Source organism: Siphateles boraxobius, unplaced genomic scaffold, assembly GCF_051911475.1.
Source record: "Siphateles boraxobius isolate OS27281-9 unplaced genomic scaffold, OSU_SipBor_1 130, whole genome shotgun sequence".
NCBI lineage: Eukaryota > Metazoa > Chordata > Actinopteri > Cypriniformes > Leuciscidae > Siphateles > Siphateles boraxobius.
The window spans coordinates 31,794,103-31,820,542 of NW_027508734.1; the positions used below are offsets into that span (position 1 = coordinate 31,794,103).

Genomic DNA, 26,440 nt, shown 5'->3' on the forward strand with positions numbered 1-26,440 from the left:
TCCCCAAAATCACTGGACTTAATGACTACAGACCTGTCGCTCTCACGTCTGTGGTCATGAAGTCGTTTGAAAGACTGGTGCTGGCCCACCTGAAGGACATCACCGGACCCCTGCTGGATCCCTTTCAGTTTGCTTACAGAGCAAACAGGTCTGTAGATGATGCAGTCAACATGGGACTGCATTATATCCTGCAACATCTCGACAGACCTGGGACTTATGCAAGGATCTTATTTGTGGACTTCGGCCTTCAATACCATAATGCCTGATCTTCTCACAGCCAAACTGACCCAGCTCTCCGTGCCATCCTCGATCTGTCAGTGGATCTCCAGCTTCCTGACGGACCAGCAGCAGCGAGTGAGACTGGGGAAACACACATCCAGGACTCTCACCACCAGCACTGGCGCCCCTCAAGGGTGCGTTATCTCCCCACTGCTCTTCTCCCTGTACACTAATGACTGCACTTCTAAAGACCCCACTGTCAAGCTCCTGAAATTTGCAGACGACACCACTGTCCTCGGTCTCATCCAAAACGGTGACGAGTCTGCTTACAGACTGGAGGTTGAACAGCTGGCTGTCTGGTGCAGTTATAACAACCTTGAGCTGAACATGCTCAAAACAGTGGAGATGATGGTGGACTTCAGGAGGAACAGCCCAGCACTCCCCCCACTCACCATCATGAACAGACAGCACTGTGGAAGCAGTGGAGTCATTCAGGTTCCTGGGCACTATCATCTCTCAGGACCTGAAGTGGGACAATCACATTGACTCCACTGTGAAAAAGGCCCAGCAGAGACTGTACTTCCTTCGCCAGCTGAGGAAGTTCAACTTGCCACAGGAGCTGCTGATTCAGTTCTACTCAGCCGTTATTGGGTCTGTCTTATGCACATCCATCACTGTCTGGTTTGGTTCAGCTACCAAATCAGACATCAGGACACTACAACGGACAGTCCGGACTGCGGAGAGGATTATTGGTGCCCCCCTGCCAACCCTCCAGGACCTGTACTCTTCCAGAGTGAGGAAGAGAGCAGGTAAAATCATCACAGACTCCACTCACCCTGGACACCTCCTGTTTGAACTGTTACTGTCAGGACGGAGACTCAGATCACTGGCCGCAAGAACATCTCGCCACAGGAACAGTTTCTTCCTACAGGCCATTTCCCTCCTGAACAGTTAACACACCTCCCGAGGCATATGCCTTTAAGTGCAATACTCCCACTGTTTAGTGCAATACCCTACAACTCAGGTGATACTTATATGTAGATTTATTTATTTATAATATTCAAAACACTGTAAATATGTTCATAATCTGTCAATCTGAAAATGTCGACTATTCTGACTAAACCCAACTGTGATACTGTGATACTATTCTCATATATTTCTATTTTTTATTCTTATAATTTGTAGCATTATGTTTTTTGTTGTATTTGTATATGTCCACTGGAAGCCTCAGTACCAAAACAAATTCCTTGTGTGTGCAAGCACACTTGGCAAAAAAGCTCTTTCTGATTCTGATTTTATGCTTCTGCGTCGAATCGACGGAGTACCCCAGCAGACCCCTCTGCGTCGCCGCGAACCCCTCTCCGACCCCTCCGCCGTAGCTCGACGTGAGCCGACCGCAAGGGCTGTGATTGATCAGATGCACCGCGATGCAACGCAACCTGACGCAGAACCATAAAAAGGCCACAACGCCGTAGAAGTGACGGCGTAGCTACGCCGTGGAGTTGATGCAGAAGCATAATGAGGCCTTAAGGCTGATTTATACTTCTGCGTCGGACCTACGCCGGAGCCTACGCTATACACTACGCGTTGGTTTTCATTTATACTTCTGCGTCGTTGTCCACGTTGAAGCAAAATTACACAAACCGCTCCCTCTGCATAAGGAATATGGCACTTGTTGTTTTCCAAAGACAGATATTGATTACAGTGGTCTGTATCTTAAACCTGCATTGATTGGTACCTCCACTGTAACTGATTTCCCCACACAAATGTTTGATGTCAAAGCTAGAATGTCCACTTATGTGTTTATTTACAAAAAGGCATGAGTGGAGAAAAACAAGGCAATTTTATTTTTATCTAAATTTTCATAAAACTGCAATTTAAATATATTATTTCTTTAGGTTATACAAATAAGGACTAAATAAATAGGCTGAATAAGATGATATAGCTTAAGCTGGTGGTAGCCTAGTCTATGAAAGGTACACCCCTCTAAGCTCACAGAAATGGTTAGACCCAAGTCTTCAACAGCCAATGACACCAGTAGCACCTCAATGCAGAACATTAGATCCACGGGGAGGAGTCGGATCAAGATCCAATGGGTGGAGATGGGTAGGTTTGGGTATATGTAAGGTGGGAGGAGTTGGATCTGGATCCGACTCCTCCCTGTGGATTTCATGTTCTGCAGTGAGGACCATCTCAATGACACCTAATGACACCCATTTAAACTGCGTGATTGGGTGTTTCTCATTTCTTATTTGTGCATCCTCGTTTCCTTTCCTCGCTTCCTTTCCTAGCGCCTCAGCTCCTCCCCCTGTAGGTTGTGAGGGAAGGACGCACGGAAAGAAATAGAGGACGGAGGAATCGAATGAAAGCTTTATTATACATTGGAATACTTGATCACTCGAGCGTCACTTCACAGTGTCATCAGCAGCGCTCAAAGGATCTGCCCTTATGTTGTTGAAGTTTGTTTATTTAAGAAATTCATAATGAATAATAATAAAGCAAGATACCCTGGTGAGATGTGTGGTTTATATAAACTGCAAAGGCAAACTATAAATTAAAAAGATTGTGACCGATGTGAAGGGGGAGGAGAATGTATACGTGCTTCACGTTTAGTCAATAAAACACTTCCGCATAGGATACACCTGTGTATCCTCGCTCATGACTCCTCTGAAAGCCTCCTCACTCCTCGATCCTCGATTCCTCGCGGTGCAATTAGAGAATTGAGATGTCCTTGAAGATGGCTGTGCTTGATTGGTTTCCGGGTCATAGGATGGAGGACAGAGGAGCGAGGAGGGATATTGAGAAGCACCCATTGTTTTTCCCAAACCACTTCAGTGGAAATCCCACCCTGCAGCCGATTCTAAAGTTTTCATTGGTCATGTCAATTACTGTACTGATTGCCTACACCAAACACTGATCCCTAAACCTACCCGTCACTGTAACCTATACCAATGAAATTGGCTGCAGGGCGGGATTTCCGCTGAAGTGGTTTGGGGAAAAAAATCACGCATTTAAACTGATTTTTAAGCGTATTTTGCGTGAAAATTCACGTGTTTTTGGCCCTCTTGGCCTTCCATACATTCACTACTCCTCGATGGAGATCTAGGAAAGGAGGAGCTACACGTAAGCTCCATTTGCTCTCGTTTTCAAGTCTTGGAAGTAAACACCCAGTGTTATGATTGGGTAGTAGTTTTGCAAATAATTTTCAACGTTCCCGCCGTTATACGTACAGAATTGTTTTGAAAACTTCTGATGTTGAAAAATATCTTGTTACATAACTGAAACATTTAATCTTATTAAATATGCTTTATGCACCTTGGCAACACAGTGTTAATTTTAAACGGAATGAAGTGCTTATTAACCACATAGATGGCGAAGCAAAGGAAAGAACTGCAGCTTTCATATCACAAAGACATTATTCTACAGCTTGGCACTTTTATCATTTGTTGCTGGAGTAATCTTGTTTGCCTCTATTTAATACTGCATGACATGCACAAATGGGTGGGCGGGGCTAAAGAGGACATGATGAGAAGTAGGCGCTGATATTCTGCATAAGCTTTCTTTCGTCACACTATGACGCAATAATGTGACAAAATCTTAAACTTACACGATTTTTTTAGTACAATGATCTCTTAAATGGTCAAAAGATTTGATTTCTCAATTCATAACCCCTTTAACAACATGCAGACCCGTCGCTATGGGGGCCGGGCCCGCCCCAAAAAATGCTTGTTGTGCCCCCCCACTTGAGGCACAGATAATTTAATTTTAATATTATCATAGTTGCTAATTTTGTGTTGCATTAATGTTGCATTCTTTATCATTAAAATATTAAAAATATAAAGAAACAATGGTGTGATTTAGTTTGATTGATTGGAATCTACACTGCAACAGCCTATCGCGGCCTTACAAAAGAACATTAGGCTACGTACGTGACATACAACTAAGCCGCTCAACAGTTACAGCGCATTTTTGAAAGCTGTTTCAAAACGAGTTTTCACCGGCTTACTCGCTTCAGTTCCTTCCGAGTGGAATGATACTTTGACGGGGAGGTTCTGCTCGGAGAAACACTTCCTCCCGCTGTACTGGGACTGGAGAGAGGACAGCGCTGCCTCCACTCAAAGTATCTGTGCGAGTGTAATTGCGTGCTAGTGTATGTATATGTGTGTGTCATGGCAATGCATATCCTCTGTTGACTGCTTTAAAATGCAATGTTTGAGAGATGCTTCTAGTGTTACATCTAATATGTTGTGTAGTTTAGTGTTTTATGGATATTCATTTGAATTGCTTCTGTGTAATGTGGTGTAGGCTAGGCTACCTGGTCATATTGCTGTTGGTATATGTTTAACGTGATGATTACGTGCTGCGCGACTAGAGTTGATTATTATAAATATACATACTGTAGGCTAATAATAATTGTGCCCTCCCATACATTTCATATGCCCCCCTTAAGACTGAGGTCTGGCGACGGGTCTGACCCCATGTTAACTTTAAAGTCTGTGTCAGAAGTAACAATGCAAACAATACCAAGTAATAATTCAAGCACCAAATGAAGCAAAGACTGATTATTTTGAGGAGATATTGAAAGACATTTTATTCAACAACTCAAACTTTCACAGAAGATATAAGCCTAAAGGTGCTTTTTCCTCCACTCATTTCATTGCGTATGATGTCTCTTTCTCTTGACAGACGTTTCAATCAGTGAAGGGACCAAAATGTTCAACATGCACCTGGATAGCTGACAATAGGCAACTGATTTTATTTCAGCCTTTTCAAAACATAAAACACACTCAGTTGTGACAGCAGCTGATACAAAGCTTAAATGACAATCACTTATTTTATACATTTTATAGCCTCTTGTTCCAATTCTTAAAATATCAAAGAAAGGAAAAGAAAAAAAATCTACAAATAAAATAAAGTGGTAAAAATTGCGCACAGATACAAACAAACCTAAAAAAAATGGATTGGTGATTAAATCCCATGGAGGCATTTCTTTTAGGATCTCTCAACTCCTCTTGCATTAGGTCACTGCTCTCCAACAAATCTCAAGTCCAGGGCCAAAACTGCATTTAATGGTTAGATTTAAACTTGTGAATACTATGACAACAACAAAAAAAATGCAAGGTACACACAGAGTACGTATCAATTACCCTTTTCTCTCTGAAGTGGGGTTGCCTCTAGAGGGCCGCAGGGAGAGAAGGGGGCAAGAAAGGGTTACTAGATGCGGGATCATCTGTGCGTTTACTACAAGGGAATCAGGTGGTCTGGAATGGCTGTACGAAATTCTCATCATTTAAGGCAGCCCCGAATCAGATTATAAACACACCCGTTTTTTGTGCAACTAGAACATTTTTTTAATCCCCACTGTTGGAGCCGGACAAGATATTAGTCGGGTTTACTGATGGGCACACTGCACGCCAGGCCCGTGATGTCCTCCTTCTTCATCTGAGCTGTCGTTGTATGCTTCGCGGCGGTGACCACCAGAGGAGCTCTGGCTCATGTCGAACTCCTGCAGGTCCACCTCTTCTGTGTCTCCAGAGATGTCTGCCACTTCGGCCCGTGCAGGCAGCAAGTCCTCTAACTCCTGCAAAAACAGGAGAGAAATATTAGTGGTAAGAAACCACACTAAGTACAGTAGTCAACATTTGAAGTGGATCAAAACTATACAAGAATTTTGAACAATACCCGTTCTTTTCTTAGGACAACTTTGATGATCTTTTTTGATCTACTTCAAATGTTGACTACTGTTTATACATTCACTATTTTCAAAAGTTAGGGTTCTGTAAGATTTAAATGTTTTTGATAGACATTTATTTTTATTATGCTCGTAACTCCAAAACTATGGCAAGGAGAATCAAAAGGTAGGTATCGTTTTCTCATTACATTTGGGCATTCTCATGCTGAGAAAGAGAAAAAATAATATATAAATGTATATATATATATATATATATATATATATATATATATGTGTATATGTATATATACATACATACATACACACACACATTCATTTAGCAGACGCTTTTATTCAAAGCAACTTACAAATAGGGTTGGGCGATATGGCCTAAAAAAAAAATCCCCGATTTTTAAAAAAAAATCCGATTTACGATTTAAATCGATTTTTTTCTCTCCCTACTTATCAATCTGCAGATGACAAAAAGTTAAAACTTGTTTTGAACAATTTCTTTGTTTTAATATTCCCTTCTGGGATTTGATCTCGATTAAAGTGCAATCGGAAACAACAAGCCAAAAAGACAAGAGGACAGGCCCTGTCTGTGAAAACAATGAAAATGTAACAAAATAAAATGGGTGGATTGGGATTGGGGGGATGTGTAAAAAAACAAAAAACTTGGTGATGGTGATTGTCAAATTATTTGGTAACTAAACATAATTTTATTAAGTTTACTGGTATGCTACTGTTTTTATTATTGCTTAACACAAATTTCACAATTTCAATTCTTGTGATTTGATTCTGATCTTGATTCAATATAAATTCCTTTGGATAAATAGGTACAGTAGATACGTTAATGTGTTAAATGTTCTCCCAAAAAAATAAAAAAAATCACTTAATGCTGTAAACATACAGAAAGCCCTGTCAGCTGGTATTATTAAAAGGTTAAAACTAACTCAAATTAAATAATAAGTTTTTTATTTTATAATGCGTCTTACTAACATGCGTGCTATGGGTCATTAAAAGCCATCCTGAGGTAAATGTTACGTTACGTGGCATATGTTGTTCTCCAGCTGTTTTATGGACATCTTTCCGCGGTTGAAAAACACTGATCGATCGATTTTATTACATCTCGGTAAGTTGGTAGTAAAGATTAACAGATGTTCGGTTCACGTGCCGCTTGAACTGAGATCTGCCAGCGTTCTTTCACGTCACATTTACAAGCGCCAAAACGGTGTTTATTGTTTGAATTTTGTAATAAAATTGACAGAATCTGAGAGCTGAGAATCTGTTTCATATCGATAGTAACCTGCTCTGTTCTTGTCTGTCGGTGTCAGTGTCCTCGTTGCTTCGCGAATGTTTCTCTGCGTGAGAAAATGGATTTGTGGCGTGAGAGCGTGTAAAAAGTGCGTCTCTCACAGTGAACTCGTGAGAGTTTCGGTGGCTGAGCTTCTGCTGCCGCGGTCTTGTTCATTTGCCATGTTGTTTGTGTATCTCTATCATGGCAAGCGCTGAGCCCGGTCGGAACTACGGGAGCCCAGATGGGAGCGTCGGCAGTTGTTAAAGAGAAAACCGATTTTCATTCAAAAAAATCGGCGTGAACTACACATTCGAGTTAATCGATAAAATCGATTTATCGCCCAGCCCTACTTACAAATGAGAACAATAGAAGCAGTTAAACTAACAGTAGGACAACAATATGCAAGTGCTTGGACTGCATTAGATTAAACTGAGAGGGGTCAATGTCATTAAAAAAAAAAATGACAGAATCAAATAATAAAAAAAATAATAGAATGGAAGAGTAAGTGTTAGTATTACTGGATCAAGTGCTGCCAAAAAAGATGCGTCTACAGCATCTTTCTTGAAGTGGCTACGGTCTCAGCAGCTCAGGTTGAGTTAGGCAGATCATTCCACCAGCAGGGAACAGTCATGGTAAAGGTCAGTGAAAGAGATTTTGTGCCTCTTTGAGATCGTACCACAAGACGACATTCTGCATAAGGTTTCTTTTGTCACACTATGGCGCAATAATGTGACAAAATACAAAACAAGTCCTTGGTTTCAGTAAAATCTGTTTTTGGACTAACGAGGAAGTGGAGTTCCGAAACTTACAGGATAGTAAGTGTGCAAGGGAAATTTTTTTACATATCTTTCTTGACATGCAATAACTTAGGATGCATGTATGGTAGGAGAAAAAAATGTTTTGGTATCAAATTGTGATAGCATAAAGTAATAAAAGTTACAGCTACTCCATGAGGAATATCTTTAGATCCAAGTGACAGATTATGGTAAGTTCGGGCTTTTTTTAATCGGGAGAATCTGCTGTAAATAATGCTTTTTCCCTGATCTGAGCATCTTTTATGAATTTACAAGCAAAAATGTAGGGCCCTATAATTTCCACGATCACAGAATCGCGGACAGAATCGAGGAATTGGCGAATTAACGCGCAATCTAGTGTTAATGCGGAATTTTACATTTGGAATGAAATTCTGTTTTTGTGTGGGAGAAGAACGCATGTCTTCAGACCGGGCGAAGCAAATCTGGGCGACACAACCCCTCCCGTCATTTCAGCTCCTTTCTCCCTTCAAAACAATGAAAGCATGGCGAAGCGGCGCTCCACGGCTCTGCTTTCGTCGGCGAAAAAGTTAAGAAACTTGACGCTAAGCCCTCAGTACCGAGCTGAGCAGTTCCCACGTGACTTATGCAGTGTTTTCCACCGAGTGTTGCACCGATTCTTCTGGACAGGTGAGTAGCGTCTAGTGCTGACTTTTTTGGATGTGAACTGTGTGTGAAAATATCCTTCTTGAAAAAAAAAAAAAGTAAACTTGGGTAGCTCTAGCTAACGTAGGCGACATTATGCTGAACAGAGTGAATATCAGATTGTAGGGATTTAGTGTGCGAGTTGCGTTTGTTAGCTGGCGCTAACTCACAATTGGCATGCTAGTGCGCGAGTTGATTCTGACAAATTGGAATTCATTGATCATGTAGTTCTGTATGAAGTTGAACTGAAAGGGGTTACAAACGTGACGTCTTTCATAGATAGGCCTACTTTGATATGTCTAGCCAACACATTGTACTATTAGCAATAACACTAGCCTACGTTTAGGACTAACGTTAGCCTAGTGATAGCTGTTGTTACCATGAGTTTTCCCCATAGATCTGTAGCTATATGTCTGATTCGATTTATCATACTGCTGCTTCCAGTGAAGAACCAGCAAAACACCCTGTGTGATATGACTTGGCTCGACTGCATATTTTATATACATCACTGCACTTTGTAATCCAAAGCAGCCATGTTCACATTTTAGTGTTATTGTCGTTTTTGTTTGTTTTAAGAAATGCACGTGCAATGATAGTTTTTTTCATGATGCATGAAACGGGAGGGAGGGGCGAGCTAACTTTGTTTGAGTTTGATGCGAGATCCCAAACAAACAAAGTGATGTCACCCACAATCACTCATACAACCTTTAAGAGTCGATCAAATTGGTTAGATGCATTAAAAAGCTCAGTTTCTGAGTTTGTGTTATTCCATTCAGTGGTTGCTTAATTTGATTATGAATTTTCTCATGAGGGTTGTGGTTAAGGGGTTAAACAAGAATCTGATCTGCTGTTATAATACATAATGCACACAAGTTGATTGTTTATATTATGTATTTAAACAATATTTGGTTCAAATAAAGTATCAAAAGCAAGTAATTATACATGGCTTCATAGAACAATTCAATTGCTTCATTGTTATTATGCATGTATTAGGACATTTTAACCCTCTGAGGTCTAATATCGCGCCGACGCGATAGTCTCGCTTTTTTTCTTATCAGTGCAAAAGAGCCTCAAAATACTCTGTTGATTTTAATCTTATGTGTTAGTGTTATACATCATTCGATCCTGTTAAGTGTGTATTTTTTTGTGTATACTCACAATATAAACAAAGTATTGTGCTTTTAGTCAAATAAAGAAAAATAACCATGATGCTAGTTTTGCCTTCTCTTTGTTAGTGAAGTCCATTCTGAAACGCGTCCGAAAATTAACTGTAATTCCGCGAATACTTGTCATACAGGCACGAGTGTTTTTCCATAATGAAGCTTGAACTCTGTTTTTTTATATAAATGAATTAATTTAAAAGAAGATTCTCAGTTTATGTAATCTGTATGAAAAGAGAGAGATGTCAGTCTTTTTCTTTACAGCTCATTATACCTCATTACGCGTTAACGTGCCACGCCCACGGAGAGTGCGCGGTATTCAAACGTAAATGATCTAAGGCAAGCCATTCAAACATACCAACGCCCACCAGCTGGAGAATAAAACAGATCAAGTTTAGTAAGTATCTTACTACAGCTGTGTATCAGTATCCCAGTATCAGCGCATCCCTACACTGTGAGGAATAATACTATCTAATAACCCTGGAAAATGTACCAGAAGTGCCGGTAGTTTCATTTCGAGGAGCAACGGATCCAGCTGATGTAGTAAGTCATTTATTCTTAAGTGCTTTGTTCTAATCGCGATATTAAATCGTGTCTGTAAACCGCAAAAAGACTGTTTAAATATGAATTGCGTGTCTGTGTGTAGGCTAAATGATGCTATCCTACTAAGATGAGTAAAAATAGACTGAAATATGTTGTAATAAAATGTCTGTATAAGCAACAAACTGCAAATTAACATGCTAATAGACTAAATATGAATGTTTAGACAAGATTTTGTGATTAGTTTTGGATAGATTATAAAGTTTTGACTGTAAAAAAAGACTACTGTCACATTAAATAGGCTTTTGTTCGCCAATTTCTGCTCATATGTTAAATATACTATAGTATGATGTTTTGTCAAAAATAAAGTAGGTATATTGAATTATCAACTAAGATGTTATTTAGTGTTTGTTCCAATATTCAAACCAATGAATCCTTACCTTTTTTAATACTTATGATAAAATGTATTCTTTTTACAAAGAATACACTTGAAATATTGTAATTGTTGTTGTAATTGTAACCTATTTGTAATTGGTTACAGTTTATATATATATATATATATATATATATATATATATATATATAATTTCTTTTGTCCTTGCATTCTTTGGGACCCTGTGACACACCTGTGTGAAAGGCTAATTAATATGGAGCTCATTATAGGGCACATTATCCGGCCTTTGTCTTCTCAGGTGTGAACACGCCTCCACGCATATTGCCTTTCCAAACAAAAGGTGTCTTATAAAATTTAAATCAATGTATTGTTTTGTGTAAATGATTAGCCATGATGATTTTCAGATCATTTTGAAGCAAAAACTCTAGGCAACAACACCCATTAGTCAAAAGTCTTGTGGACACATATTTAGTATGTGTTTTGTGGCCTTATTTCAGACACTTTTTTTAGTTTTTTCAATAACCACGCATAAACAATATTCTCTCAAAAATACAAAAATGTACATACATCTTGCTCACATATTATGGTAGCCCTGTTTGTGCTAAATAGAGTGTAATTACACCTTTTCTATTAATATGTTTATAAGCAACTGAAAAAAAGCACAAATGTCAGGGCAAGTCAAAACACCTCAAGGACCCCAAAAACACCTTAGACCTCAGAGGGTTAAAGGCTATTGTTAGATTGGGTCTATTTTTATTACAACAAAAAAAATCTGTTTACTTGATTAATTGTCAAAATAATCGTTAGTTTCAGCCCCATTTTATTTGAATAAAAAGAAAAATTAATAGTGAAAAATTACAATTTCTAATAATAATTTTAACGTTTTAAAATCATCATGTGCAAAGCTGAATTTTCAGGATCATTCCTACAATCTTTATCCTTCAGAAATCATTCTAATATGATGATTTGCTGCTCAAAAAATATTTCTCATCAATGTTGAAAGCATTTGTGCTGCTTAATTTTTTCAATTTAATTCATCCTTGCTCAATTTCTTAACCCTTTAAGGTCCGCACCAAGAAAAAAGTGATGGAAAAAATTTGTTTGCATTTCTTATCTCCTAGTTGCTAGTAACCAGACTCAATGTATTTTTTTTCCAACACATCCCATCATTTTTAAAATATCGGCCTCTACCAAATGGTTGAGATGTCACTTAATGGTAAAAAAAAAAAATGGTACAGGAATTCACACATTGCCATACTTTTTCATTGCCCATAATAATTTATGATCAAAACCTTTTCTAATCGTGACAAACACATTGTCAGTAAGGTCTAAGTCTCCATTTTGTGACAGAAGTGATATTTGGACAGAAATTTAACCTTTTAATGTTCGGACGGGTCGTCGTCGGTACATCACATATTATTGCGCAATAACTTCGCGATATACAACAACTCAAAAAGTAAAAGCTAAACATATCTCATATCGTTAGAAAGCTTAAACTCTTGTGATTCGAACGATGTAAACCATTTTAATATACACTAAACACAGCGTGTGTAATCGGTGTATTTGTCAGACCACCTACAACAAAATAAAACACAAAATGGTAGAAACTCACCTATAAAGCTCATCTTACTTCACTGATCCACTTCATTCCCACAAAAATGGTTTACTTACACTGTAAAGGGTCCATACAATCCAATTCAGCGAATTATTTGGTCCATAACACATTTTTATATCAATAAACAGCCAAGTAGGGTTCTAGTAGCAATTCGAGCTAGCTGTCAGAGCTAACGCAACTTCGATGGAATCTTTGATGAAGCTACCTTGAACATGTAAATATTACAGATATTTGTATGTCAAAATGGCCGCTGACCCCTGAACTTTTGATTGACGGGTCATTTGAGCGAATCAGTGCTTTGTAGGGGTGTCACCAGGTATCAATAGCCAAGGAGTGCCCATCGATGAGGAATGGCCCTCCCTCTCTTTGACTGACAGTAAATCAATGCAGTTAGGTGGATTTACGCAAATGACGGTGTTTCCTGATAGCCAATAAATTTCTGAAAAGATTGACATGCTGTTTTAGTGGGAGGATTCAACTTTTCACGCGTGAAGTTCATGCGCAAAGTTGCATAGTGACTGGTGCGCCCGTGCACAAAAGACAGTTGAACGCGTTTTTGGAGTGAGAGAAGGAAATGGCAAAGAAAAGCAGCAAAACACACTTCTTATTAGAAGATGTGATAGAGCAGTGTACTCGGCGTGACAGCGATGAGTCGGAGGATGAAGTATCTGACGAAGAAAGCGAGGTTTCATCCATTGACTCAGTCAGTGGCAGAGGAGATGTTTTTGGGTGGTGGAGACGTCACTCTCGACAAGTAAGTATTTTATTTTACAACATATTTTACTGCATATACTGAGGTAATGTTATGTGTTTGTTTTGAGGTGTACTTGCCAGCTTATGTCGTGTGTTATATGTCGTTTGTTATAAGTCGCGCGCGCGCGCGTGTGTGTGTGTTTGTTTTGTGTGCGCTCATGCACCGTGTCCGTGTGTTCATGTAACGTTACAGGTTTGTATATATACAGGTACAGGTTTTATACATACAGGCATATGTACAGGTTATATATATATATATATATATATATGTGTGTGTGTGTGTGCTCATGTTTGTGTGCATATGTGTTTCTGTTTATATGAGTGTTGATACAGAAACAGTGTAAATGTTTTGTAAATTACTTATTTCTTTGTTATTGTTTTATATCACAGGCCATCATCTGAAAATGAGTCAGATGAAGTCTGGGAGCCAGTCAGTAGAGGAAGAAATGCTGAGGGTCATGACAGTACCTCATCGGGGGAAGGGCCCCAACCTTCACCTTCCCAGAGAGCTTCAGCTAGCAAAACACCAAGAGGCAGAGGACGGGGGAGAGGGAGAGGACGTGGGAGAGGCAGAGGGACAACTGGCAGTCAAGTTGAAATGTCCTCTACCACATCTGAAGAAGGATGGAATGATGTTGACATTCCAGATGTGACACCACCACAGCCTACATTCAGACCTACCAAATCACCAGGACCCCAGCTCATTCGTACAGCATCATATACGGTTCTTCAACTTTTTCAGTTTTTTTTTACCAACACCCTGTTACAGACAGTAATTCAAAACACTAATGAATTTGGATCAACAAATTACACAAATCCCTCTAACCCATGGATTGACATAACCTTACAGGACATGTTTGCCTTCATGGCTATGGTAATTTACATGGGTATAGTGAAACTCCCTTCACTGACGGATTACTGGCGAGGGGGTAATCTTTACAGCATACCGTTCCCAAAAAAGGTAATCACGGGAAAGAAGTTTCTTCGGATCTGCCGGTCCCTTCACATCAGCAGCATGGCGGATGATGCTGCTAATGAGCAGAGAAGAGGAACCTCCCAATTCGATCGCCTATGCAAAATTAAGCCACTCTACACAGAGATTAGAGAAGCCTGCAAAAGGAACTTTCATCCTGGCCAAGAAATCTCGATTGATGAAAGGATGGTTGCCTCAAAAGCTCGCATTGGGCTAAAGCAGTATATGAAAAATAAACCTGTGCGCTGGGGCTATAAACTTTTTGTCCTTGCAGACTCGAGTAATGGGTACACGTGGGACTTCTTCGTTTACGAAGGGAAGCTGCAAGGGAATAGTGGCAAGGGGCTAAGTTACGAGTCTGTGATGGAGCTTGTGGACACGCAGTTGCTCGGCACAGGCTACAAGCTCTTTGTAGATAATTTCTACACCAGTCCCTCTCTTTTCATTGACCTCCTCCAGAAGAGGATTTGGGCGTGCGGAACCATACGCACAAATAGAATCGGGTTTCCAAAAACTAAAATAAATGTTCTGGACTCGAAATCTCCCCGTGGCAGTATTCGATGGATCCGAAAGGACTCCCTTCTCTTTGTTCAGTGGCGGGACACAAGGGACGTGTTCATGTGTTCCACACTTCACACAGCCCATGCGCGGAACACAGTTCAGAGGAGAGTCAGAGATGCAGATGGGCACTGGGTGTTGAAAGACATCTCTATTCCACCAGCAGTGACAGAGTACAACCGGTATGTATTATAAAATCATCAATGCTATTTGAAATAAAATATCTCAATGTTGTTGTTGTTGTTTTTTTATGTCCAAACAGGTTCATGGGTGGAGTTGACCTATCTGATGCCCTAATCAGCTTCTACAAAGTGATCCACAAGACCCGGAAGTGGTACAAAACCTTTTTTTATCACTTTATGGACATAGCTGTGGTGAATGCGTTCCTCCTTTATAAGGACATCACAAAAGGCAAAGGACAGGTACCCATGCACCAGAAGGCCTTTAGGGAGACACTCGTTGATGAGCTGGCAGCAGCAGCTGGCAGACCTGCTCCACCACCTACTCCACACACAGCACATCAGTGGACACAGCACTGCAGGTCGTCTGAGGTGCAGACAGTGCCAGGCAAAGACACCAGTCAAGTGCTCCTCCTGCGATACCCCTTTGTGCTTCGTTCCAAATCGGGATTGCTACAATGATTGGCATGTTGCCAATAACCTGTAATTTCTTTTTTACAAATGTTCGGTGGAATATAGAGCACCCAGATGTGCTCTAGAAGATATATTTTCTTTATTCTGATAAATATAATTTGTAAATAGTTGTGTGTGTGTATATATATATATTTTTTTTTATTTTTTTTTATTATTATTTATATATATATATATATATATATATATATATTTATAGTGAGTTCTAATATTAAAGTGTTTTAATTCAATATAACTTGTTTTGTCTCTTTATTTGTAGAAAGTTTGGTTTCAAGAATTGAAAAAAACACTATAATGTGTTTATGCCTCAGTTACTATGTGTCATCAATTATTTACAGTGAATCTGGATAAGGAATATAATAGCCCTAAGTGTAACCTTTCATTAGAGCCCAAAATTATGACTGTAGAGTAAAGCATTCAAGAATAGCAGCATTTCATGTGTCTATGGTCACAAAGGGTCATTTGGAGTCTCCAAGTGGCTTTTTTTGGGAAGCGCCTAGACATACACTTAGATTAACATGTGTAAAACACTCATTTTCTTAGATATTATCATCAAATTTTAAACTCTGTTTGGTAAGGCTTCATGCTGTGATCCAGTTGTGTTTTCCAGCTAATAGCTCCCAGCTGTAGTTATCTGCAGGCATTTGTTTACAAAAAAAATGTAGGCGGAATTTTTTTTGTCATTTTTCAGTGTGTTCAAAGTTAAATTACTCAAGACCAGTAAGACTTACAGTGATTCTGACTGTTTAGGAACAAACCTCTGAGTGTCACCTTTCAAAAGAGACCAAAAGCATGCATATACTCCAAATGGTTCAAGAACAGCATGCAATTTAATTTGGATAGGTCTTTTTTAGGCGTTTCGGGCAAAATTTGCAGGACTTATAAGAGGTTAAGTTGTTACAGCAGAATGCATACAATTAAATTCAATGGAATTAATGTCATCTTTGGTATTACGCCTAAACAAAATCTCATGGGAACTTCAATTTTTGTTATATCAACTTCAAATTTGGAACACAACTTGGTTAGATATATGGCTTTGATTTTATAGTAATTTTATAGCAAAAAATATTTTGTAAAATATATATTTTATATAAAAGAAAAAATATTAAGTACAGTATATTTGATTTAATGTAAATTTAAAACTTCCATAACTTTTCCATACTTTAATTTTTTGAACTGCTTTTACTTCAGCAATAATCTGCTGACTGTTTTCTTTAAAACAAGACCAAACTTAGGTCTTTATTCCAAAGCATTCTTGAATTACAACCAAGTTTTAATAGTGCATTGTAAAGTCCATTTAAAAAAGGGGGTGACAGTTAACAGTTATGTGCCAAATCAACCGTTTGGTTGAGCATGTTTTTGAAAAATTATTAAAAACATACTTAAGTTTTTTCATGGAACCAAGTAACAATTTTGTAAAGTTAGGGCTCTTATAGTGTAATATGTAAAAAAAATATGCTTAGCTTGCAAAATTTCACCAAAAACAGTTCACATGGCTGGGGTGATTTATTTGTTTCTGCCATCCATGTTAGAAGAAGTGTTGTGACAAGTGCTGTTGATTGACACTGTGACATCTAGTGGATTTTTTTTGGCATAACATACCTCAACCAGATGGTAGAGATGGCTCAATCAGTTTGAGTTAAGTGAGGTACTCCTCTCTATAAAATATAGTGACCCAAAATGTACTCAAACATTTGGTTGAGAAGTCAGTTAAAGGGTTTAAAAAAAAAAAAAAAAAAAAAAAAAAAAAAAAAATTTACCCAAACCTTTTCAACAGTAAAATGTCTTGTAAAATGGTCTTACCGTCAGCTTCTCTGGGCTTAACCAATTGTTGTCTGGGAACTGAACGTCAAACTTGATGAACAGGTCACCCTTCTCGAAGGGGTTACGGTACTGTGGCATACCCTCTCCTCTAACAACTCTGACTGAACCTGCAAAAGGACAATAAAATTCAGACAACGAAACAAATCACTTAAAAATCAGATGCAACAAAACTCATTTCAAGAGGACTCACCTGGCTCAATGACTTTGCCAGCTGGGTATTTCACCACAATCTGTCTGCTATCTAAGTGTTTCAATGTGAAATGGACCCCACAAAGTGCTTCAACAAGGCCGATCTTATAAGTCATGTGCAAGTCGTTGCCCTCTCTTCTGTACGTCTGTTGAAAGAGGATTTAAAGATTTAGCTATCTGATGCTAATTGATGCTTTAATGATATCCCATATTAGTAGAAATCAGACATCTCTTTCTTCACAGCCATAGCAACAGACCCTGTAAACACTTGAGGCATGTGAGGGTGGATAAAAATGACACACTGTCACTGCAATCTTTGCATGATACAATCTCACTGCAAATCTGAGATGCAAAAGAGGGAAAAATTCCAACGTAGCAATAAGTAATTGTTACCGGCAAGTAATTTAGTAATTGTTTAAGGCCATTTCGAGATTCCAATCATCATACAGTTACGATCCACCCCTTTTATTGTCATTTTTGACAGGGGGGAAAGGTCTAGTTCACCTCTTTATGGCATCCTACACAGGTGACTGGGGGGGTCTCTCTATGCTGCACACAACCTTTCTGCACTTCCTGTCTTTGACGAGAAAAAAAAAACTGCTCATACCGCAGGAACAATGTAATGGAAAATTGAGTTTAAAACAGATTTTTTTGAAACTGCGGGATACCTTGAAACTGGTAACCAGCCCATGCCTAAACCTGGGTGTTATTTGATAGCAGTGATTCATTTGAACGCCACATTTCTAGTATTTGTAAAACAGCATTTCTCCATCTTGCAAAAAAAGTTAACAAATGCAGAAAAGTTAGTTCATGCGTTCATGACCTCAAGGCTAGATTATTGTAATGCTCTACTGGGTGGTTGCACTGCACGCTTAATAAACAAACTCCAGCTATTATATAAAGGCAGCAGCTGGTTCTTACAGGAAGTATGACCATATAGTTTATTTCTAAAATCAAATCTATTAAAGGATGCTTAGGCTCCATTAAGTAGGTCAACCGGAACACTTCCCAAAACATCCGATGTCCTGGTTACATCGTAAGAAGAAAAGCATCTAGGCTAATACAAGTCTGTCTGCCTCATCCTTATCCCGAGGTTACCATAGTCAGCTTGGTCCATGCCGTATCCAGATCAGATGGTGGAACTGCACCTAGACGCGACCACAAGATGGCCCTGAATGTCAGCAGAGACCATGGTAACTAGATCTAGACAATATCCTGTGAAGACCTTGTCGACATGACAGACATCGGCATAGATCCCCAGTAAAGACCACAAGAACCAGAGAAGTCCTCTGCACAGACCCTGAAAGCCAACTTCGTCTCCATAATGATGAATCTGATCTTCAAGCAGAAGGAACTGGTTGAAATATTTTGAATGATATCTATTTTTTGACTTGTGATATAGCCTGTAATTAAACCATAAAATGTTAATTCGTTGGCCAGAGGAGATCCTGCCCACAAATTGAGCCTGGTTTCTACCAAGGTTTTTATTTCTCCATTTTGTCACCTCTTTTGTCAAAGTCATTTAGTTTGGGTTCCTTGCAACTGTCAAACTCTTGTTTGATTAAAACACATGAAGCACACAAACACTGAATTGATTTCTCTTTCGCATCTCTTTGTCCTTGAATGGACACATACACACAAAATGATGTCAAAATACCCGTCTCTTCAAGTATTTTCATAACTGCATTCGATTATGTCTTAAGTGAACACAAAGAGTAGAGAAAGAAATCGGATGTGTATCATTATATTGGATCCGTGCATCAGGCCTTAAAGTGACAGCAGCCTATAAATACAGCTCTTGTCCATGTCAATATTAATCAAAACAGCTTTAATAAAGATGAATCTATATTTAATTTATACAGTGAACACTAGTGTCATTTTACATTTAGGCCTAATTACTACATTTCTGTACCTGAATATTAAGGTTCATTAATGAGCAAATAAAAATAATAGTTTATGAACTTTAAGAGAGAGATCATTGAAATACCTCATGCTCCTTTTCCTGCAGAACCAGGACAATGTCTCCAGGTTCTAATCCAGGTGCCTGGTCAGCCTCACCGCCGAAGGTGATCTTCTGTCCGTGCTTCATACCTTTATCCACATGCACCTCCAGAATCTTCACTTCTTTAATCACCTTCTTCCCCTCACACTTTTTGCAGCGGTCTTTCTCACTGATCACCTCACCTGGATCATAAAAAACCATGAGCAAACCTTCCATCCACATGAACATGCTGGCTGAGAATCCCAACTCAGTAATACTACTGGTCAGAGTGGATTCAGACTTCAGTCCCTTACCTTCACCATTACAGTCAGTGCACACTGACTGCATCTGTTGCACCATGCCAGGAGCCAGCTGTCTGATCATTATGCGCATACCACGCCCCCTGCAGGATGTGCACTTCTGGACCGCACCAGACTTCCCACCTTGACTGAGGAGACAAAAACAATTCATGTGTTGAAGTGTTTGTGAAACTGAGGCCAAGTAAAGGGAACGATTCAAACTCTTTAAAAGCCTTCGTGGTCTGTACAACTCAGACTGATTTCAAAATAGTAACTCATGAGAATCTTAAAACGCAGGTATTTATTGAACTCACTGGGTGTGGTGGGACAAAGAGAAACTTAAGACACTGATTATTACAAATCATTTTCTCTAATCGTCGTGAAAACACCCATAAAGTTAAAATCTCACTCACCCATTACAAGTGCTACAAAGAACATTCTTGCTCAGCTGTAATTTGGTTGTTTTTCCATTGTACAAGTCTTCAAGTGACACCCTATGGGGGAAAAAAAGGGTGAGAAAGCTCTTCCAGAATATTACAAGAGCAGCCTAAAAACTGAGATCTGAACCCCCCCCCCAAAAACAACCTTATCGACATGTTTAACCTCTTAAGCCCTGAAGGCATTTTTAGAGTTTTAGAGTGACATACACAAAAGTAAAGACTCATAACTCCAAAACTATGGCAAAGAGACACACACGGTTTAGTGTTAGGTATAAATGTATTCTTTCCAACGTTTCTTATTTGTATATTCAAAACTATTTAAAACAATATCATAACATTTAATACAGTTGTAATTCTCAGTGTAAATGATTTAATTTGATCAGCCCTACCTACGGTACCTAGAATCTTATTCTAATTAAATGTATTGATCAAATTTAGGAATTTAAAATGAAGGACAAAGCATACATTTAATAAGATAAAATAAAATAATAAGGGGGAATGCTTTTTAAAGGTGCAGATATGACATTATACAGATTTAAATATATCAAAGCTGATTGAACACTGATGAGAATACTGCTTCAGAATAAATTATATTAACACTAGGGCTGGTCCGAATAGCATTTTTTGAGCTTCGAAGCTTCGGTAGTAATGAACATCGAATATTCGAAGCTTCGGAATCTCTATAGCCTATGTCTGTCTGTCCGTTGCATTTTGATTATTTCGAGAACCGTTCATCCAAACGACTTCACAAGGGAGTGCAGTGTCGTATTTGGTGCAATATAGATAGACAGGCAAGACACGTTCAGAATTAATAAACTTTTAATAAACTACAGAACAGCGTCAGCCGGAGGCGCGCGCACCTCACGCTGACAAAGTAGGGTAGATTTAAATAAAGAAGCGGCGCACCTCACGCATGCAGGGCATATATGCTCCGAGAACGGACACTGCGCTAGTGATATAAAACACACACACGTCTTTTAACTTAAGCAATATTTTTAAAAAGGTAGTCTTATAATATTTTTCTCACTGACAAAGTAGGGTAGATTTAAATAGATATAAACGAAAAGTAAATAAAAACGAAATTTAAATAAATAAAAACGAAATTTAAATATAGAAAAATAAAATTTAAATAAAGAAAAACGAAAAATAAACGTGACGTCCCAGTAAAATCTCAAAGTCTCCTATATTTAGCTGTAGATTAATTTAGATTGATAAGGGTAAAAAGGATAATACATTTTGTTTCTATTATTCTATGTTCCACAATGTCAAAGCAACGCAGCTTAACCCAAAATACAAGCTCATGCATGCACTTCTGTCCATACAAACTCCGCTGTTCTCGCTCTAGTCAGAGAATACTCCCATTGCAGGACCACATTTAGTAGTCCAAGAAGAAGCAAATATATTTATTAAGTAGATATAACGAATTTATATGTTAAGTATTATATTTCACTAGATTTTATAGTGTAAAACATATTCAAGCGCGAATGAGAACCGTTTCGAGGGGGATGCCAGGTGTGCAAAAAAAAAAAAAAAGAATATTCGAATGACACATTTTCAAATCGAATACCAACACACCGAACGAATATTCGAATATCCGGGTCCAGCCCTTATTAACACCACAATTTCCCCCCCCCCGGACAAGCAGCTTTTTTACTCAGACAAGAGAATGACAGATTTAAGCGAATGAAAAGGCTTAATGTCAAGCCGTGAAGAATATCTCGTGATCAACGCAATGGATTCAATTTTGGGCTCTTTTTAATCGTGAGAATCTGATGTAAATAATGTGCCATTTTCCATGATCGGAGCATGTTTCATAAAGTTATGAGTGAAAACGTGACAAATGCAGCATCAGTATATTATTTACATATGGTCTTGTGGGCTTCACGTACAAAAACCTCACTCAAGTTTAGGGCTGTAGCTATCGATTATTTTAGTAATCGAGTATTCTACTGATTATTCCATCGATTAATCAAGTAACCGAATAAAAAAAATTGGTAATAAAAATAGATACAAGTGAACAACAGCCCTTAAAATGACTTAAATACAAATAGCTAACACTTTACAATATGGTTCATTAGTCAACTACCTTAGTTAGCATACTAAGAATGAACAATACTTCTACAGCATTTATTAAATTTTTTTTTTTTAGCAGGGGGTGTTCGGATTTAAGAGGATAAAGCTTCTTAACTATACATGTGCTTGGCCACAGTGAGAGAAAATAGAAAAGAGGTCAATGTAACCGCGCCCAAGGACCGAGGAGAGCAGCATTTTTACACAGATTTCTAAAAAGTGGAAGCTTTGTGATTTCACTTACTTCAGGGGGTGGACCATATCTTCTCCTCTCCGCCGCCCTCCGTTCCTGCTCCGGCCCTGTCCACCCATGAAGCCAAACAAACCACCGCCAAAAATATGGGAAAATATGTCATCCATCCCACTTCCTCCACAGCCACCTTCTCGCAGACCCTGTTCCCCATAACGGTCGTACAATTCCTTCTTCTCTGGGGTAGTTAGTACTTCATATGCAAAGCTAATCTCTTTGAACTGAAGAGAGAGAGAAAAAAAAAAGATTAAATCTTTGAATAAAAGCATTATTAATACTTTAAATGGGTAGTTCACCCAAAAGTTTACTCACCCATCCAAACCCAAGACATTCATCTTCAAAACAAGACATTTGAAATGAAACCTAAGATATGTGGCCCTCCATTTAAAGTCCATTCTACCAAAACTTTAATGCTCCAAAAACTTTATAATGACATTGTAAAAAAAAAAAAAAATTCATTTCCAAGCAGATTCTCATTTTCAATAATGCATTGATGAGCGTCTGTTTACAGTTTTTCATGTGCTTTTTGTATGTGCCCTGACCAATGTATCGATGTAAACAAAAGGGTAATTTACATCAGTTCATCATTATAAAGCTATAATGTCTCTTCAAAAGACACTCAGGTTTCATTAGGTATAACTTCATTTGTTTTTCAAAGATAAACATTCAAATAACAAATTTGAACTAAAACCAAGATAATGAATATTTCAACATTTCCCAATTGACCACAAATGTACTAAATTATCACAATCCCTCCATTTAACAGTGTTTTAGATTTCTGGATGTCGTCTTATGAATGTGCACTATATATTTGGATAAAAGTCATTAATATTATCATGCAAGTATTCTTACCTTGTCTCCAGCATTTGGATTTTTGTCAGGGTGATATTCCTTTGCTAATTTCCGATAAGCCTGAAATATATGCATGGTTTCAGAAGGTTAGTTTCACTTTAGAAAGCATCAACGAAACAACATCCCGCATTTAAGCAATTCTCTTAATAAAAGGAACATGTGTACAAGTAGAACGAGTTACTCCTGCCTGAATATCCTAGCATATAGCTCACAAGATTTTAGCATATGATTAGAGAACGACTCCTACGAAGTTTCAGTTTGTGCGTCACGTTTACATGAAGCCGCTTGGCCTTGAACAGCGCAGATTAATATCATAATTCAAAAACAAACTAGTGAGTTGAAACTAACTTACTGACGCTCGTCATTGAAGAGATAATTACAGTCTGTTTATCGACTCTGTATGGTTTGCGCCAGAGTAGAAATCACTCTTCGCCAAAAACATAAAATGACTAACGTTAATTGTAACGTTAATTGACAACGAATACAAAATAACCGCAGGACCATCATGCGCAATTACTTTACATGTGACCTCTTTGGCATTATGACACACATGGAAAGGGAAAAGACCAGAGTCAAGGCCTACACACCGGCCAGTGTGATCTGATGCTAACTGTGTTTTCAGCCACTAACGTTATGACGATATAACCTTACATAATGACTGCGCTTAATGTTCAAGTCCACGGCTAAGTTCAAACACACACAGGTAAACGGACAAATAAAGAGACAGCAGATTGGGTTGCTTAAAACCCACAACACATCATCTCGTCGGTTTTGTCCGATGATCTGGTAACTATAGACACTAGGCCAAACTCACGACGAGCTTTAGCTCAGTGCTAATCTCTCTCTCTTCCTGATTCACACAAAACTTCACACTCTGAAACAGCGCGAACGAGCACCGAAATTAAAGACAAGAGACATAAATCCGTACCTTTTTCAGTTCGTTCTCTGAAGCCGAGGGGGAGACCCCGAGAATGTCGTATAGTTTGGTATCGGCGACGTTGGACATGGCTTTGCTGAGTGAAGGACTGTCTGCGGGAAGCGGAGAGATGAAGAGAGACACCGGCCGGAAGCGTCAACTTTAACCTCTCCACACGCGCCTCCTCACAGCACTAGCACATGTCATCATGATATAACGATAACTATTACACACATCCTTCATATTAACATTAAGAAACTTTTTTTTTAAAGAACAGTTTTTAAGAAATGCAATAAAATATTTTCACATAATCCAATACAGCTAAAACCATTGCTTGTTTATTACACTGGTCCATGATTTCCAAATATGCTGCTACTGTGTGTTTAAATAATTGTTAAGTATTATATTTTATAAATAAAACAATATAAAACTTAATAGCCTACAATGAAATGAAAATCTCACTGAGAAAAATAGTAAATTGCTATTGCTAAGTACAAAACAAATTATGACTTGACTTAAAAACACATTTAAAAAATAAAATAAAAATGAGAACATGATAAATAAACTGTATTTAACACATCTTCTAATATTATCATTTTCTTATTGAATTTTAACTTTATGTTTCTGATGTGTACTTTCTAGAATGGATTTTTACTGTCCCTAATTTTACATTTTAGGCTCATTTGAGTTTGTTCTGTTGTACAAAATAATCCCTACACGATTGCTCTTATAACCAACAAGCTATGCAGCGAATTTGTGTTGTGTTTTGATCTTGCTATAAAATTTCAAGGGGCGCGCACGCACACACGTACGTCCCCCTGGCCTTGTATAAATAAAATGCAGCATCAAAGCAACCATACCACATATGACATGACAGAATCATATTTAATTTAGCCTATCATTTGGAGTTTCATATTCTAATTAGGTGTTCAAGCACGAAGTGCTGAAAACCTATTGTAATTGCTATTTGAAAAAAAAAATTTCATAAAAGGCATCGTGCAGCCAAAACCGTAAGGCCAAGAAACTTGAAACTCGGCCAGATGGTAGGCCTCAATTTGGGGACAACCTTTCAGAGTATGACCCCGATTGCCTCATAGGTGGCGCTACAGCAACCAAAAGTACTAAATTGCTCATAACTCCTTGACCGTTGGTTCTAGCCTCAAGCATTACACCACTGTGATCCTTGGCTCAAGATGGACAAAATGTATATCTCCAATTTCGATTTAGGCAAGAAATTTTTTCCGCTATGTCGAATTTTGTCCAAAACCTACTTTTGCGAACTAGTCCCTGGTTTTTCGCCCGATCGGAACCAAACCAGTCTAGGCCTATTCTGTGGACTCTCTAGATCAATAATTATCGAAAAAAAGTTGAAATTTTGCATTTGGGTGGCTGTAACAGGGTCATTTAGAAAAGGGGCGGGGCAAAATACAGTCAAAAGCCTATAAATCCTAAACGAAAAGTCAAAACTTCACAAAAATGTGTCATAACATGGTGAAGAACCAGTTCGGACCATAGGTGGCGCTACGGCAACCAATTGTGCGAAACTGCTCATAACTCCTAGACCGTATGTATTAGACTCCAGTGTCTTATATCACTGGAAAGCTGGAAACCTGAAGTAAAAAACGTATATCTCCGATTTTATTTCCACCATGATGGATTTTCCGCCATTTTGAATTTTGTCGAAAAACGACTTTTGCGAACTAGTCCCTGGTTTTTCGCCCGATCGGAACCAAACCAGTGCAGAAATGTTCTCTGGAGTCTGAATATCAATAATTATCAAAAAAAGTTGAAATTTTGATTCAGGTTTGCTAGGGGGCGCAAAATGAACATTGTGGGCGGAGCCTATTTTACTAAAATGGCTATAACTCAAGAAGTAAATTAAATAGCTTCACTAAACTCGGTACACATGTGAATGAGTTCATTCAGAGGTCACAGTAAAAAAATCGCGACGATCTAACACTAGGTGGCGCTATAATGTGAAAAAAACATAAAAAGGGCTCTGACCACCTGACCGTTAGTCCGATTGACTTGAAAATTGGTAAGCAATGTCTTGGTCCAAGGCCTCATGTATGTCTATGAGGAAATTGGCGTATCTCAAAAAACATGGCCGCCATCGACCAATGAAGTTTGAGCGCCTGTGAGACGAGGTTAACGGAGGCCGATCGGAACGAAACTCGCTGGGCATGTTCGACTCATGGCCCTAGAGGTCTGTAAGAATTTTGAAAGAAATCGGCCATTAGTTTGCGCTAACGAGTTTTACGGCTCTGTAATCACGTGGTGTGGCACACATCCCCACAATATGCATATCATTTGATAGATCTCTTCATGCTGA

The 26,440-nt window shown here is 38.6% G+C and overlaps 1 protein-coding gene across 1 annotated transcript; it reads right to left on the bottom strand.

Moving 5' to 3' along the window:
• Window positions 1-4,784: 4,784 nt before the first annotated feature.
• On the bottom strand, window positions 4,785-24,303 carry dnaja2a (DnaJ heat shock protein family (Hsp40) member A2a). The gene is made up of 9 exons (XM_077229253.1): window positions 24,121-24,303; window positions 23,193-23,252; window positions 22,335-22,561; window positions 19,994-20,074; window positions 19,596-19,729; window positions 19,288-19,484; window positions 17,302-17,446; window positions 17,091-17,218; window positions 4,785-5,800 (listed from the first exon to the last, which is right to left on the bottom strand). Exons 1-9 carry the CDS (start codon window positions 24,196-24,198, stop codon window positions 5,612-5,614), a joined length of 1,239 nt encoding a protein of 412 aa, XP_077085368.1. The 5' UTR covers window positions 24,199-24,303; the 3' UTR covers window positions 4,785-5,611.
• Between the last annotated feature and the right edge of the window lie 2,137 nt (window positions 24,304-26,440).